The 14,508-nt window shown below is 46.9% G+C and overlaps 1 protein-coding gene and 1 long non-coding RNA gene across 2 annotated transcripts in view; both read left to right on the forward strand.

Annotated features, from left to right (window-relative positions):
- Window positions 1-7,152: 7,152 nt before the first annotated feature.
- LOC135829583 (uncharacterized) lies at window positions 7,153-10,643 on the forward strand. Its single transcript, XR_010555863.1, has 3 exons — window positions 7,153-7,541; window positions 7,726-8,013; window positions 9,884-10,643. It is a non-coding gene; the product is annotated as an uncharacterized LOC135829583 (long non-coding RNA).
- Window positions 10,644-13,165: 2,522 nt separating this feature from the next.
- Window positions 13,166-14,508, forward strand: part of LOC135829909 (protein NLRC3-like) — a 2,787-nt gene continuing 1,444 nt past the window's right edge. The window contains exon 1 of the mRNA XM_065342291.1: window positions 13,166-14,508. This exon is cut by the window's right edge and continues 1,444 nt beyond it. Coding sequence (XP_065198363.1) covers window positions 13,166-14,508 — 1,343 coding nt within the window.

Raw genomic sequence — 14,508 nt, forward strand, 5'->3', positions numbered from 1 at the left:
TGTTTGTTGTGTGAGAGTCGATCGGTGGAGTTTTCGGATCGCATTTTTTCTTGCTGTTTCCAGCTGCTGCAGCTTGTTTTTGCTTTGCCGTTTTCATAATGCCACACGTCCGTTTCAGCTACGACTCTGAGGCGACATTGATACAGTCGTGGCTGGACATGCAGAGAAATCCCGGGGTCTGGTGAAGAGGAAGGTGTAGTAGAGAGAGAGAGAGAGATGATTCACTGACGAGCGAGAATTTGAAACTGTTTGGATCGGAAGTAGAACCCTGTTCAGTTGTGATGAAAGAAATTGACGACCTGAAGGCCAAAGCCAGGGACTTTTACTGGAAATACACGGCGGCCACAACCATTAGTTCATCAAGCGATGCTATAGCGGGCCTCGACCGTGATGCTGCGCTGCCGCGAGAGTGTGGCCAAATTTCCGTACCTGGAACAGAGTTCAGGGTGATGTTCCTTGCGCTCGGCGTCAGTACTGCCATCGCTGGGCCGCCACTCGTTTTTGTAGCTAGCTGGGTAGGTCTAGACCAAGCCAGGGAGTGCTTGCCTGGTGTACAACACGCTTCAACTACAAGTCACTTGTGTGTCTGCCAGTAGTGCATCCACGGACAAAAATGAACAGGTACACGGAGTGGTACAGGTGACAGAGCGAAGTGTGGACAGCGCACCGCGTGTACGTCACGTACTCTGAAACGGCACGCCGTTTTTATTACCTAGTGTGGACAGGCCCTTACCGTTTTGTGTGTGTGTAGACATGGCATTTTACCGTTCGCGCTATTTTCCACTGTCGACCTATACCGTTTTGTGTGTGTGTAGACATGGCATTTTACCGTTCACGCTATTTTCCACTGTCAGCCTATACCGTTTTGTGTGTGTGTATAGACATGGCATTTTACCGTTCACGCTATTTTCCACTGTCGGCCTATACCGTTTTGTGTGTGTGTATAGACATGGCATTTTACCGTTCACGCTATTTTCCACTGTCGGCCTATACCGTTTTGTGTGTGTGTAGACATGGCATTTTACCGTTCACGTTATTTTCCACTGTCGGCCTATACCGTTTTGTGTGTGTGTGTAGACATGGCATTTTACCGTTCACGCTATTTTCCACTGTCGGCCTATACCGTTTTGTGTGTGTGTGTAGACATGGCATTTTACCGTTCACGCTATTTTCCACTGTCGGCCTATACCGTTTTGTATGTGTGTGTAGACATGGCATTTTACCGTTCACGATATTTTCCACTGTCGGCCTATACCGTTTTGTGTGTGTGTGTAGACATGGCATTTTACCGTTCACGCTATTTTCCACTGTCGGCCTATACCGTTTTGTATGTGTGTGTAGACATGGCATTTTACCGTTCACGATATTTTCCACTGTCGGCCTATACCGTTTTGTGTGTGTGTGTGTATAGATATGGCATTTTACCGTTCACGCTATTTTCCACTGTCGGCCTATACCGTTTTGTGTGTGTGTATAGACATGGCATTTTACCGTTCACGCTATTTTCCACTGTCGGCCTATACCGTTTTTGTGTGTGTGTAGACATGGCATTTTACCGTTCACGCTATTTTCCACTGTCGGCCTATTACTTCTTCAATTCATTAGTTGACTCCTTTTTGTAAAAAGATTTTTTCATTGCCGAATTAGTTTGAGTTACCTTTGAATATTATCATCACGGTTCAACTGTCTTCGCAATCCTCATACTCGCCCAAGCGTTTTCAACCTTACCCTGCGATTAATCAGCTCATCTCTCCCGGAGCTCCATCTGTACTTCCATCATGACGGAACATCAACTATACATGTACATGTACCGGTACCTCAATTTGATAAAATTATAAGAGCTACATGTACATATTGAATATCCGTAGCCTGCGCAGTCATCATGGTCATGGCTGCTAAAATCCAGACTGAGAGGTCATGACTTCGTAACATGCAGAACGTAGACCTACACCGTACACGACTGTATGCAGCGTTTTGCGGACTACCCGACCGCCGGCCAGCCGTCACTATCTCGTTCGCGCCGGGCCGCGGGATACCTGATAAAGGCGGATTCACTGGCATCTTCTGCTACATGTACTGTATCAACGTGAGAAAGAACTGACTTTGAAGGAGACGAGTTCGAGCATACAATAATGTATTGCCATGATTTCTACCCTGTTTTTCATTGAAAACATTATCTGCATGACCTCCGAACCCTTTACTGAGTACCATGCAGACCACCAGCACTACTCATGTGCATTGAACACAATTGTGTAGCCTACATTCTAGAACTGTAGTACAATCCGAAGTACATGTAGTTATGCTCCTACCTCCGAAAGGATGCCAAATTACACTGTATGTGTAGTATCCCTGCCCGACCAATACGGAAGCAGTACGGAACTAATACGGAGCTTGCCTGATGTATATTTAGTGTATCTCCGTATGTAAGCGTACGTCGTCTGTTGCATAAAAGCGGCTGCGCATTTCTGTTTTGAGGAAGATTAGATTAGATTGGATAGCAATGAAAGCTAACTCGAAGAATAAGGATTCAGCCTCTAGGTGAGCACCGGAGAGAAAGTTATTTATTTTGCCGCTTCTTCTTTCACGAACGATTATATTTCAGGTGTGTACCTGAAAGTAGAATAAAAGTAATTATTGTTGATTTCACCGCGCCTACCACTCGGCCATTCATTACATTGGTGGCAGCGGTGTAGTTTTAAATAAAACAACGTGATTCGACCCCAGATTCCGATGGCTCAACCCGCTACAGCTCCGTGCGACGAATCAAGATGAGAATCATGTTTCTTGCCTTCCTCGGCCTGGCACTGCTTATTAGCCTGCAGCTCAGTCAGGGTGCTAGCGTGGATCACCCTTCCCTCCGCATGGCATCCACTGGAGACTCCGATGGCGATTCCAAGCGACCCGCTACCTACATGTATACTACCGGTGGTGATGGCGAAGCTGATGAGGACGACGACATGAAGGCTGCTCCCCAAGACAAGGAGGGTGTTCCCCAAGACCAGCAGCGTTTGATTTTCGCCGGCACGCAGTCGGAAGCAGGAGCCCACTCTTCACTTTGGTACTTCGCCTCCATGGTGGGATGCAGATTTTCGTCAACACTCTTCCTGGCTAGACCATCACTCTTTACGTCGCGCAAAGCGATGCTATCGACAATGTGAAGACCATGATTCAAGACGAGGAGGGAGGTTATTTGTCTGACGCCGAGCTAGCCGCTCTGAGTGACCGGCTCAACCAAGATGAAGATAAAACCTGGCTTGCCCTCGGCCGTAGCTTCAGCCGCCGCCGTGGTTACTAACGCTGATTCCAGGTATGGCATTTTCTTTCCTGTCTTCCTTCAGTCTCCCTGTTCTTTTCAGTCTTCCTTTATGCGAGTGTGTGAATCCAGTTTAGTTTGGTAGGCGTCTGATCATGGTGAGCCACGGCTTACCCAGCTAACGTGGGACAATGTGTGTGACAACGCCCCTTATAGATATACAATGTAGTGTATTCAGTTCGGTTTTTGAACTGCGATGTTCCTGGCAGGTTGTGCCAGCGTTGTGCAGCAAGAGTGCTGTAGTTTTTCAGGTCCTATTTGGAGGACAGTTCTTTCCCCTTTTTACCCCGAGAGATCATGTGAACCTGGTGTGCTTCTACTTTATGATTTGTTTATCAGTTCATTCTTCTGTCTACTCTAAACGTTATCATTTCCGATATAATTTGCCATCTTCCGGTTGACGCTGTGTTCGTAACTCTTCACTAATTTTTTGAAAACCACGAGGGCGTGATAATCTGTAGGAAGGGAGGGTGTAGTATCCCTGCCCGACCAATACGGAAGCAGTACGGAACTAATACGGAGCTTGCTGATGTATATTTAGTGTATCTCCGTATGTAAGCGTACGTCGTCTGCTGCATAAAAGCGGCTGCGCATTTCTGTTTTGAGGAAGATTAGATTAGATTGGATAGCAATGAAAGCTAACTCGAAGAATAAGGATTCAGCCTCTAGGTGAGCACCGGAGAGAAAGTTATCTATTTTGCCGCTTCTTCTTTCAAGAACGATTATATTTCAGGTGTGTACCTGAAAGTAGAATAAAAGTAATTATTGTTGATTTCACCGCGCCTACCACTCGGCCATTCATTACATATGCTCCAAATTTTCAACCACCAAATTATGCCAATAATTATGCCGGCATAATCCGCCGGTGCCTAGTGTGTATAGACATGGCATTTTACCGTTCACGCTATTTTCCACTGTCGGCCTATACCGTTTTGTGTGTGTGTGTAGACATGGCATTTTACCGTTCACGCTATTTTCCACTGTTGGCCTATACCGTTTTGTGTGTGTGTGTAGACATGGCATTTTACCGTTCACGCTATTTTCCACTGTCGGCCTATACCGTTTTGTGTGTGTGTGTAGACATGGCATTTTACCGTTCACGCTATTTTCCACTGTTGGCCTATACCGTTTTGTGTGTGTGTGTAGACATGGCATTTTACCGTTCACGCTATTTTCCACTGTCGGCCTATACCGTTTTGTGTGTGTGTGTAGACATGGCATTTTACCGTTCACGCTATTTTCCACTGTCGGCCTATACCGTTTTGTGTGTGTGTGTAGACATGGCATTTTACCGTTCACGCTATTTTCCACTGTCGGCCTATACCGTTTTGTGTGTGTGTAGACATGGCATTTTACCGTTCACGCTATTTTCCACTGTCGGCCTATACCGTTTTGTGTGTGTGTGTGTGTAGACATGGCATTTTACCGTTCACGCTATTTTCCACTGTCGGCCTATACCGTTTTGTGTGTGTGTAGACATGGCATTTTACCGTTCACGCTATTTTCCACTGTCGGCCTATACTGTTTTGTGTGTGTGTGTGTAGACATGGCACTTTACCGTTCACGCTATTTTCCACTGTCGGCCTATACCGTTTTGTGTGTGTGTGGAGACATGGCATTTTACCGTTCACGCTATTTTCCACTGTCGACCTATACCGTTTTGTGTGTGTGTAATGTGTATAGACATGGCATTTTACCGTTCACGCTATTTTCCACTGTCGGCCTATACCGTTTTGTGTGTGTGTGTAGACATGGCATTTTACCGTTCACGCTATTTTCCACTGTCGGCCTATACCGTTTTGTGTGTGTGTGTGTGTGCAGACATGGCATTTTACCGTTCACGCTATTTTCCACTGTCGGCCTGTACCGTTTTGTGTGTGTGTGTGTATAGACATGGCATTTTACCGTTCACGCTATTTTCCACTGTCGGCCTGTACCGTTTTGTGTGTCTGTAGACATGGCATTTTACCGTTCACGCTATTTTCCACTGTCGGCCTATACCGTTTTGTGTGTGTGTGTAGACATGGCATTTTACCGTTCACGCTATTTTCCACTGTCGGCCTATACCGTTTTGTGTGTGTGTGTGTAGACATGGCATTTTACCGTTCACGCTATTTTCCACTGTCGGCCTATACCGTTTTGTGTGTGTGTATAGACATGGCATTTTACCGTTCACGCTATTTTCCACTGTCGGCCTATACCGTTTTGTGTGTGTGTAGACATGGCATTTTACCGTTCACGCTATTTTCCACTGTCGGCCTATACTGTTTTGTGTGTGTGTGTGTAGACATGGCATTTTACCGTTCGCGCTATTTTCCACTGTCGGCCTATACCGTTTTGTGTGTGTGTGGAGACATGGCATTTTACCGTTCACGCTATTTTCCACTGTCGGCCTATACCGTTTTGTGTGTGTGTAGACATGGCATTTTACCGTTCACGCTATTTTCCACTGTCGGCCTATACCGTTTTGTGTGTGTGTGTGTAGACATGGCATTTTACCGTTCACGCTATTTTCCACTGTCGGCCTATACCGTTTTGTGTGTGTGTGTAGACATGGCATTTTACCGTTCACGCTATTTTCCACTGTCGGCCTGTACCGTTTTGTGTGTGTGTGTGTGTGTGTGTATAGACATGGCATTTTACCGTTCACGCTATTTTCCACTGTCGGCCTGTACCGTTTTGTGTGTCTGTAGACATGGCATTTTACCGTTCACGCTATTTTCCACTGTCGGCCTGTACCGTTTTGTGTGTGTGTGTAGACATGGCATTTTACCGTTCGCGCTATTTTCCACTGTCGGCCTATACCGTTTTGTGTGTGTGTGTATAGATAGACATGGCATTTTACCGTTCACGCTATTTTCCACTGTCGGCCTATACCGTTTTGTATGTGTGTGTAGACATGGCATTTTACCGTTCACGCTATTTTCCACTGTCGGCCTATACCGTTTTGTGTGTGTGTGTGTATAGACATGGCATTTTACCGTTCACGCTATTTTCCACTGTCGACCTATACCGTTTTGTGTGTGTGTATAGACATGGCATTTTACCGTTCACGCTATTTTCCACTGTCGGCCTATACCGTTTTGTGTGTGTGTGTAGACATGGCATTTTACCGTTCACGCTATTTTCCACTGTCGGCCTATACCGTTTTTGTGTGTGTGTAGACATGGCATTTTACCGTTCACGCTATTTTCCACTGTCGGCCTATACCGTTTTGTGTGTGTGTATAGACATGGCATTTTACCGTTCACGCTATTTTCCACTGTCGGCCTATACCGTTTTGTGTGTGTATAGACATGGCATTTTACCGTTCACGCTATTTTCCACTGTCGGCCTATACCGTTTTTGTGTGTGTGTATAGACATGGCATTTTGCAGTTCACGCTATTTTCCACTGTCGGCCTATACCGTTTTCGTGTGTGTATAGACATGGCATTTTACAGTTCACGCTATTTTCCACTGTCGGCCTATACCGTTTTGTGTGTGTGTGTGTAGACATGGCATTTTACCGTTCACGCTATTTTCCACTGTCGGCCGATACCGTTTTCGTGTGTGTGTGTAGACATGGCATTTTACCGTTCACGCTATTTTCCACTGTCGGCCGATACCGTTTTCGTGTGTGTGTGTGTAGACATGGCATTTTACCGTTCACGCTATTTTCCACTGTCGGCCGATACCGTTTTCGTGTTTGTATAGACATGGCATTTTACCGTTCACGCTAGACAACGGTACTCGTACCCAACACCCAAAATACCGTCGGTTTGGTAAGGTTTCGACGATGGAAAGCCATGTTTAGCGGGAGAACGAAACGGTGAGGTTCCAAGTTAGAGTTACGTCACAACCAGGGAGTCGTATAGACCCGGGAGGCGACACGAGGCCTTCCGGGCCGACTATGATTGACTCGCGGCACTTTCTCCCACTTTTCCCTCAGATATCCCCGGTGCGTGCCCTGAGTTATAAACCAACTACTCCGCGTACTTATGGGAGTGCACTCCTTGGGGAACGGACTCGTGCAGGATCGATAGGATCGTGGGAAATCGTAGCTCGAAAAGAAGAAGAAGAATGAACTACTTAGTTGCATTTGATGATCGTGATGGAGGCAGAGAGTGCTGCTGATCGCGATCCAGATCCGGGTCAAGAATCACCTCCTGATCCTAAGGAAACCTCAGCTGACGTAGATCTACGTTCTCTTCGCGTGAACGCTCAGTCTGTGTTGGCTTGGGCCACAGGTATGGTTTGAATTCTAATTTTCTATGTTATTATATTTTTCAATTTGTCTTGAAACTTTCAACCTTGCTACTTAGCGGCTTCTGATCTGGTGCACGTACTGCAGAAAAAGTTGCGAATAATCATGAATTGGAAGAAATACTTGTGGGTTGATAGAGTGCAGGACTTGTTCAATGGTTTCTACAGAGCGTTCCGAATCCCAGCCGCTAAAGACCCACAGAAGGCAAGAAGCTTGCGTTGCAAAGCTGCTGTCCCGCCTGACTGCGGAGAAAGAAGACTCGTTTATGGTTGTTCTACAGCCGCTGCTGACGTCCATCAGCTCTGTCCTGCTCCCAGCAGCAGATAAGCCTGGATTTCAATGAGTCGTGTCCCAACTCCGGTGTGAACGATTTCCTGACGTCAAGACGAAGTGGGGTCAAGTCATGGGTGTTGCAAAGGAAGCTGTCACAAGATGAATTGATCCAGTATTGAACGGTAGGTTTTGTAAAGCTGCTCTAGCATTTGGATACTATAAATTATAACATTAAATTATTACTTGTATTCACGAAGCCATGCCCTAGACGTGCGACATAGCGTGCGTCCATGTGTATATGTGTGCGTGCGTGTGTATATTGTGTGCGCGCTTGTGCATGTCGTAAAATCCCGCCAGAGCACCCCTACCTCCGCAACCATTCGAGTAGATCCATTTGGGGAGGGGCGGATGGGCGAGTCCTGCTTGCCGCATTCAGTACTACATGAAAAAGTACTCACCCTACGAAAACTGTGCGTGCGTCTCGTACACCCAACAAAAGTCAAGAGCTGGGAGTCGTACAAACCCATCAAAACCCTAGGGTGTGTGCGCTCTCTGGTCAAGAGGGTGGGAACTGTTGCGTACATTTCCAACCAGGGTCGAGGACGCGTCTGCAGTACAGTACGACCTCACACTTCACATAGGCATACGAGGATACAACTCTATTGATAGATAAGATAACGTGCTAGTAGATCTCTGCCATGCCAAAGTTGCATTCAGTAGAGGTAGTAGTCTCTGTCAAACGTGTTTGCCATTGGCTCACGGCACTTGTAGCAGCTGATCGGACGATGCAAATGGACTCCCAGTCCACATTAGCTGGTTCTTGAGATGCTTCCGAAAATATACCATGGCACGCACTTTCCATTGTTTTTACATAGGGCCGGAAGTGTGTTGTCCTGAGCTTGCCACGATACTTTCCGATCTGTCCATCTCCTCTCTTTGTTAAGTTGGAATTATTTGAAGAGCTGATGGCTGGTAACTTGCTGGTCAGCTGGTAGGAATACGTTTGCAAGTGTTGCTGCTGATTTGTACATTGAATTGCCGGAGTGACGTGGCCTTGAGTAGTCTTCCCCAGCAATGAACTGAAGAGTAGCATGCGTATTGAATTCTCTTGTTGCCGGTTCATCGGTCCCTCTCCATGACACCGGACTAGACTGAATTACTGGCAGCCCTTCATCGGCCTGCTTTTCGCCTCGAACTTCACGAGTCTTGAAATCTGGACCCAAAATAATAAAAGTGGGACTCAATTGCGCAGTTCAGACGATAAATTGATGCAAAAAGGGTCATCGCAAAAGTGTTTAGTCATCCCTGAAAAAAACATCATTCATTTCGTACTCGGACCCCCTCTCCACCCTCCGAAATGAATGGATGACGAAAATCGCATGCATATACATGTGTATGCATAGCGTAGGCCTTGACAGATTATGCTAGCATAATTTTTCGCATAACTCCTACCAAAATCGAATAATCGCATAATTCGAGGCAAATTGCATACGAATCGCATAAAATTGGAATAATCCGCCTGTTCGCATCAAATTACATACAGTTGTACATGTTCTACAAGTACAAGTACAAGTAGATGCACCAGGAAGTCGTAGGTTTACGGCTCCCTTGATAACATGTCCAGTCCACTACATTCAGTGACGGTCGTAGCTAGGTCGGACGGTGCGTTGACCCCGTTGAACTTTTGCTACTACAGTACAACGCCCTCTACAAAAACCAGAACCATTATACAAAAGCAGCATTTGTGAGCATAATGTGGCATAATATGGTAACTTTTAGCTTAAAAATAACATAATCCTGCAAATTTTTCAGCAATGCGAAAAGCATAATTTCACGAAAATATTAGCATAATCTGTCAAGGCCTAGCATAGCGTCAGTCAACAGAGATTTTAGCTCCCCCCCCCCCCCTCTGGAACGATCTTCGTTTCAGGGACGACCAAAAACTTGTGTGACCACTGACTTTCTTTCTCTGCTATCAAGCAGTATGCAGTATTTGTAACAGTAATTACTTGTCTGTGTCATGTGCATGCATTGTCGTATTTCCTTTTTAAGGCTACAGCACAACCGAGAGAACGAAATGTACGTCGCAATCAAGCTATGTCGTTGCCATCTTCTATGTGCCATGCGTTACCTGATGTGCCAGCCTGCTATGTCGGATACCGCTAACCATGCATCGACTAGGCGCCAGGCGCGAACTGATGGTGGTGGTAGTGGTGGTGGTGGTGATGAGAAGGAGAGCTCTGTGCAAGAATAACTTTGCAGTTTAGAGAGCGTGTCTGGGCAGGCGTGTATTTACCGCCATATTGCCAGGTGTGTATTTACCACCGTATTAATCAACCATGTGCTACCTGATGTACCAGCATGCTATATCGGACACCACTCACCCTGCATCGACTAGGCGCCAGATGCGAACTGATGATGGTGGTGGTGGGAAGGAGAGCTCTGTGCCAGAGTAACTTTTTCAGTTTAGAGAGCGTGTGTGGACAGGTGTGTATTTACCGCCGTATGAATCCACCACAGTACGATCAGCTGACGTTATAACTTATAAGGATGATCTCGTGCAGCGATATGATGATATTTTTTCAGTCTTTTCTAAGGACTCTCCACTGCGTTTTCGTTCCACTCGAATATGGAAAACGCGGAAGGTTGTTAGCACTGTGTTGAGGCAGCTATTGTTGACTTTATTCGGAATTAATTCTGTTGTATTTGCACACATTCCTGAGTGCATTGTATTAGCATCCAATGTGTGTTATCTGTGCGAGCTTCTAACCTTGTGAACATTCACCGAAGGTTTGGTTGGTGGCGCACAAGATCTTACGGGATGGCTCTTGCGGGCTCTCAGCCCTGCTTTTACTGCACAAAAACTTTTGCAGAACAGTTCAAGCTTCAATTTAGGCCATTTCCTCACTCTGACTCCCAATATTTCACATGTGTAATAATTATAAGTATTGTAGATCCCTGGGACAGCGCCATTTTGTTAGCCAATGTTAGTCCTGAAGAAAAATTGACTTCATTGTCCTAAAGGTGAGAACAAATTGGGACTATTTGTGAAGGAAAACTTTGGAAAATGCAATTTCGAATGTAAGTCATTTCGTTTATCTGGATTCGTCCAATATTTCACAAATGTGCAATATGAGTATTGTAGATCACTGGGACAGGGCCACTTAGTCTGTCAAAGTTAGTCATGAGGAAAAAATATATTTCATTGCCCTAAAGGTGAGAACAAATTGGGACTATTTGTGAAGGAAAACTTTGGAAATATAATTTCGAATGTAAGTCATTTCGTTTATCTGGATTCGTCCAATATTTCACAAATGTGCAATATAAGTATTGTAGATCACTGGGACAGGGCAACTTAGTCTGTCAAGGTTAGTCATGAGGAAAGAATTTACTTCATTGCCCTAAAGGTGAGAAAATATTGAGGCAATTATTATTATTTGTAAAGAAAGGATTACCTCATCTTAGGTGGTCAAAGTGCCTCAGAGTTCGAGTGGCAGTGCAAAGCCAGTGAGTAAGCCAGTACAGTGAACAAGTGAACTCCTCAGCGATGGCCACAGATGGCTGTATTTCGGCAATGGAGATCGAAAGTCTGACCCGTGACAATTGTTCTCGAAAGGACGAAGACGACGATTTCTCGCTATGTACGGATTTCCCGCGCGCTATGACCTATGTACGGACTTGTCCCACACCGAGCAGGTCGTAATATTTTGAATCGTTGAGTCGATCATGGTTGTGCACAAGTGATGCGCGTGTCGCCTCCCGGGTCTATACGACTCCCTGGTCACAACTCACAAGTCGAGCATTGCATCAGGAGTCAGGACTCAGAAGCCGAACTGCTAACCGTGTCTCGAAAAGTACAGGTTCCTGCACGAGTACGAGGCCAGTACCGCGGAATCCAGCCCGCGCCGCGATAGCGGCAAGGGCTGGATGAACAGCGGCACTGGCCGAGTATGAGTGACTGGAAAGTGTTTCCCGTGTGCACCCAACGTCCCAAGCCAAAAAAAAGAGATATACATGACAGACTAGACACACCTGCATTGTGTTTTGTGATTGTTTTCTGGTACAGTTTTTTGTAGTAGTCCCTAGTGCTTTTTTCTCGCGGTGCCAGTGACATTGTCGACTGGGCATCGGGCATTCTGTCTGTTCTGTTCCTACGGATTTTTCCCACGTCTTGATCGGAAACCTCGGCAAATTGCGCGGATCCTGCAGGTTGCTGAGCATTGCGCGCTTTGGTTGAGGCTCATCCGGCTCGTCCAAGATCTCCTTCGCGAGCGACTCCGCATTGTCCGCTATAAAAGTTTCAGTCTCTTCCTCAACTTTTCGGAGGAGCTCATTCGCATCAATATCGTTCAACAAAGGGGCTTCTTTTCTCCCAGTTCCAGATCAAATGTTGGAGCGCCATGAGGACAGTTGTGGTTGCAAACAGTCGCTCTTCTGCTTTAGATATTTTATTAGTAACCAATGAAAGACCTCGAAGTAGAGTCAGTCCAGTGGCTACTGCCCGACGGCCAGTTGAATCCGTTCCTGCCCGTCGTCAAGTGACGGATTCCACTGCCCGTCGTCAAGTGACGACGGGCAGTGGAATCCGTTCCTGCCCGTCGTCACTTGACGACGGGCAGTGGAATCCGTTCCTGCCCGTCGTCACTTGACGACGGGCAGTGGATCCAGTTCCATCACCTTTGAGCAGGCGGGACCGCGCTTTCCAGCCCGCGCTGTTTGATCTGTCATTGGTCAACTCCAAGGCGACAATCACGTGACATACGGGAACACACAAAAACCAGTAGACTCGCCCTCTACACGCCGACCGTCGAAAATAATTGCGTGAATGGTAAAATGCTAACCATGTCTAATGTATGGGTTTTCAACTCTTTCGCACAGTCGAATCGGGCACATCCTTCGCGACTTTGGTCACTGGAGACAGTGAAGTGCATGCATGCGAAACCGCGCAACCACGCAGACGCTACAATGTCAATAATTATGTAGATCTACAAGGGAGTCGTAAATTAATTTTTAAATTAATTGTTACGACTCCCTGCATGCAATATGCAATGTACACTTCACAGAGACTAGACACCAGCGAAAATTAAAAAGCGAAAAACTGATTATGCGCACGGCCGGGGAAAGACCGAGTCGCCGGCCAGCACGGCGCAGCCCCTGCCCCCGGGGCCCCGGCCGCGGCCCCGTGTTCACCCTGATGTCAGTTTGATTGTAGCACACAGTCCTGCACTCAGATTTGTTCCGTTCACTTCATTCAGGTCATCAGATTTCCATCACTGAACTGAGAAACTGGGCTTTCGTCTTTCACACCCACCCTGTTGTTGTGTTTTGAAAGCAATGGATGCGAAGGCTCAGGAGCCCGCCGCAAAGCCCAAGGCTCTGCTGCCTTCGTTGGTGAAAGCTAAGAAGAAGTTGTTGGAACAGGCTGAAGAGTCGGGAGTTCAGCTGAGCGGCGGCCTCGCTTCCGATGATCACATTCCGCTCGAACAGATATTCGTGAATTTGGCCTTTGTGTCCGAAAAGGAATTGAAAAAAGACTTTGATGAAGCGTTCTCGACGTATGCTGAGAGTCGTGAACACGCAGTGCAATTTAGCAAAGCCGATCGAATTGAATTGAAGAACCTGTTTCGTGCCGCAGGTTCGAGTATTGACGACGTTTCCCATTCAAAAGGAAAATCTGCACCAGCAGCTACAGCGACCGAGCGACCGAATCTCTGTGGCAAGGTGTTACGGAATGTACTGGCGTACGGATCTGCTGGTAGTGGCAAGACCACAGTGTTTCTGCTCATGGTTCTATACCTGTGGAGCAGAGGCGAACTGTGGCAGGAGGAATTCGATCTGGTCGTGGGACTGGAGCTCCGTGAAAAAGAGGTGAGAGCTGCCACTAGTCTTGCTGAGCTGTTGGCTGTGAAACTGGACACCCTGGGCCTGTCGCAGACTGAGATATTGGAGCTGGCAAACTACTTCGAAGATTCTCCAAGCCGTCTATGTGTCATCATGGACGGCTTGGATGAATGTGATTTCGCCAGCTGCAGTAAGTTCATGAGACATTTGCTGAAACGTGAGGGCATGGTGAAGACACACGTGATCGTCACAAGCCGTCCATGCCAGGATGCATATCAACTATCGCAGTGTGGCAAATATCAGCAGAAGATCCAAGTACTGGGTTTCTCACCGGAGAACGTGAGAGAGTATGCAGAGAAGGTTCTCGGTAGACAGCGCGCTGAAATTCTGCTGCAGAGCAAGCCGGATGTGTCATGTCTTATGGCAACTCCCATGTTTGCAGCCCTAACATGTGAGCTTTTCAAGAGCAGCAATGCCATGTGGAAGTGCAGCGCATCCCTGTACGAATCGTTACTGCGCCGAGTCGTAGAGCGTGCTGGTGGTGCGGTTTGCGAGTCGATTTCACTGGCACCCGGCAAAGTGGTCCAGTCGCTACAGGAACTGGGGCGTTTTGCGTTTCGCATGCTGGTGGTGAAAAGGATGGTGTTCAACAAGTCCGACATCACCAACTCCCACTTGAGCGAGGATGCAAAAAGGTTGGGTCTTCTGCAAACATGCCAGGGCACGATGTCTACGGACGCTCGGCAATACCGCTTCTGTCATCTGTCACTGCAGGAGTTCCTCGCGGCATGGTTCCAGGCAGAATGCGTTGTGCAAGAAAGACATCACAGCATTGC

The sequence above is a fragment of the Sycon ciliatum genome, chromosome 13 (genome assembly GCF_964019385.1).
Source record: "Sycon ciliatum chromosome 13, ocSycCili1.1, whole genome shotgun sequence".
NCBI classification, from domain to species: Eukaryota; Metazoa; Porifera; class Calcarea; order Leucosolenida; family Sycettidae; genus Sycon; species Sycon ciliatum.